The 2655-nt window shown below is 37.5% G+C and overlaps 1 protein-coding gene across 1 annotated transcript; it reads right to left on the reverse strand.

Annotated features, from left to right (window-relative positions):
• Positions 1–962: 962 nt before the first annotated feature.
• Positions 963–2332, reverse strand: LOC108375623 (transmembrane protein 256-like). The gene is made up of 3 exons (XM_017631768.1): positions 1969–2332; positions 1623–1916; positions 963–1296 (listed from the first exon to the last, which is right to left on the reverse strand). The coding sequence occupies exons 1-3, from the start codon at positions 2062–2064 to the stop codon at positions 1153–1155; spliced, it is 534 nt and encodes a 177-aa protein (XP_017487257.1). The 5' UTR covers positions 2065–2332; the 3' UTR covers positions 963–1152.
• Between the last annotated feature and the right edge of the window lie 323 nt (positions 2333–2655).

Consider the following 2655-nt stretch of genomic DNA (forward strand, 5'->3'; position numbering starts at 1 on the left):
GATATTCTTACATATTTGAAAAATGTTGCTTATGGTAAGCGGATAGCAAGAGCCCCTATTGTGGGCTATTCTTCAGGTGATTTTGTCCGGGGGAATATTGTTTGGGTGGGATTTTACCCAGAGGATTTTTGTTCGGAGAGATTTTTATACGGGGGACTTTTTCTGGAGGATTTTGTCCGGGTGATTTTAGGCACGGGGGAACAATTCCTAGAGCCATGAATGAATTTCAATTCCATAGTTTTTAGCATGATACAAAAAAGAAGGTAGGCGGCTCGACCCTATTAAGCTGGTATTTCAGGGTACTATTCTATATATATATAAGGAAAATTTGAAAGTTAGGGGGGGCTCGACCCTATTAAGCTGGTATTTCAGGGTACTATTCTATATATATATAAGGAAAATTTGAAAGTTAGGGGGGGCTCGATCACCCCGCTGCCCCTACCTGGCTACGCGCATGCTTGCAAACGTCAAGAATTTGAAAAATTCCTCTCAGCGGTTCTACCTTCCTATAAATAAAATAATAATATCCCGAAGTTTCCCGGGATCCCGGGATTACCAATTTAAGATACCGAAATCCCGGGATTCACAAAATGGTCCGCGATTGGATGCCTTATTGCTAATAAAACAATATATATTATATTTAAATACGTTTATTTCGTCGATTTCAACTATAAAAACCTCTATATTTTTCAACTATAAAAACATTTCTTTTATTAGTTTCAATTCCACCCAGCAACATGCGATGAGCTGATTTTCTCACTTGCAAGTTCTTACTAGCAAAAATTTATCAAGTAAAAACTAGCAACTTCTCAAAAATAAATGCCACTTCGAGCTCTTAATTTCCCCTTTCTTACAAGTTTTTTGGGTACAAGAACACCAAAACGTGAGTTAGTACAAACTGGTACAAACTATCGCGTACAAGAACGCTACTTTATACTCGATAAAAAAAAAATGCTCCAAACTACAATTTTAGTAAAAACAACCGAACCAATTTATTTTAGTATTAAATGGGTCCGCTACCAATTTAACGTGTTTATGAGCAGTTCAATCAGCGGTCTATAGAAATATGAGTACACGTGGAAACGACTTCTGAATTCTTGGCTGTACTGTAGTTTTACATATAATCATTTTAGGCAATTATAAATTAAACCCTTACAGCAGTAGAGTCAACCAACCAACAATCAGGCAAAAACCACCGTAGGGAGCGAATCGTGCAAAACGTTTATCTCCGGTGAATGCACGATAGTAAAGAGTGCCACTAAACAGGAATGTTCCAGTAAATATAAGAGTACCAGTCTGTAAAAGAAATAAAATCACGGATGAGTAACATAATTTCCGTGTTCGTATTGAATAGCTTGTCGAAAGGCTGGCTTTAGTATAATGCGGCATTCGCAGCATACGGTTGAGTACGGTACGGCACAAGCACCGAGCCGTTGAAGAACTTTTTACAAAGAAACGTGAAAGAAATAGTTTCGATATTAGAGAGTCAATATTCTTAATAAGCCACATCAAAAAATTCCTTGTCGTTTAAGAATATATGAAATGCCGCATTATACTAAAGCCGGCTTTCCGACATAAGCTACTATTCCATAAGAACACGGTCATTTGTATTATTATCTTACTAGAGCTGGATATCTTGCCAATGGCGCACCCAATAGGACTAGCGAATGGAAGAAATGAAAACGATTGGCAGTTTCAAATATAGTTTTGGATTCATCTTTTTCGTGGGATGGGGGCAGTTTATGGCTACCAATTGCACCGAGTATAACAGCCGAAGCCCCGCTTAAACCTGCCAGTCGGACAAAGTTGTGGTTGCGACCAGCGAGTTTCCATAATGGTGGTATAACGCTTCCCATTACTTTCGTGGCGGCTCCGTCGGTTGTAGTTTTTACTGCTGACGAGCTTGTACTAGCAGCCTGAAATTTTAGTTTGGAGAATTTTGAAAACAAATTTGTATTAAGTCCATACCGTTCCTCGAGTATACAAAGACGAAACCCCTGACACCACAGCTTTGCTCACAGGATTACCAATGGTAACGTAATGCAAATAATCAGTAAACGTCATTTAGTTTCGTTTTGCTAATTTTATCAACCTTTCTTTTCAGTCTATAATGCACATCAGTAGATATTCTCGCTTTAGCCGCAATTTTTATTTGCTGATATGCAAATTTTTATTTTAAAGTTATGTTTTAAAGACTACACACAATTTTTTTATTTTATAGAACAAAAGTTAATAAATGCAATATAACCGGCAAAGCATATATCGTTTTTCGATTATTTTTTATACGTCACCAATAAGGCGAATTTATACAAACTCAAGGCGAATTTATACCATGATGCAATAATAGCAAGGTGTATTAAACAAGGTGGTGTTGGGGCGACAGCTGAGTTTTTCGCCGTGGAGGCCATTACGTCAAAATGATGTGTTTGTTGTAACTCATACCAATGACAGTATGGACATCAGCGTATAATTTGTTAGTGTAATTTTTTACTTATATACGGCCAACACCACCTTGTTAAATACGCCTTGAATAATAGGTTTGTATTGTTGCGATTATCCTGGAAACCTTGAGGGATTTCCCAAATATACCCGGGCTCGTATCGCTGGATTGTTAAATAAATGCTAACGATGACCGAATTGTAGTACAATTAACTT

Source organism: Rhagoletis zephyria, unplaced genomic scaffold (assembly GCF_001687245.7).
Source record: "Rhagoletis zephyria isolate East Lansing unplaced genomic scaffold, Rhagoletis_zephyria_1.1 Rzeph_scaffold_09222, whole genome shotgun sequence".
Lineage (NCBI taxonomy): Eukaryota > Metazoa > Arthropoda > Insecta > Diptera > Tephritidae > Rhagoletis > Rhagoletis zephyria.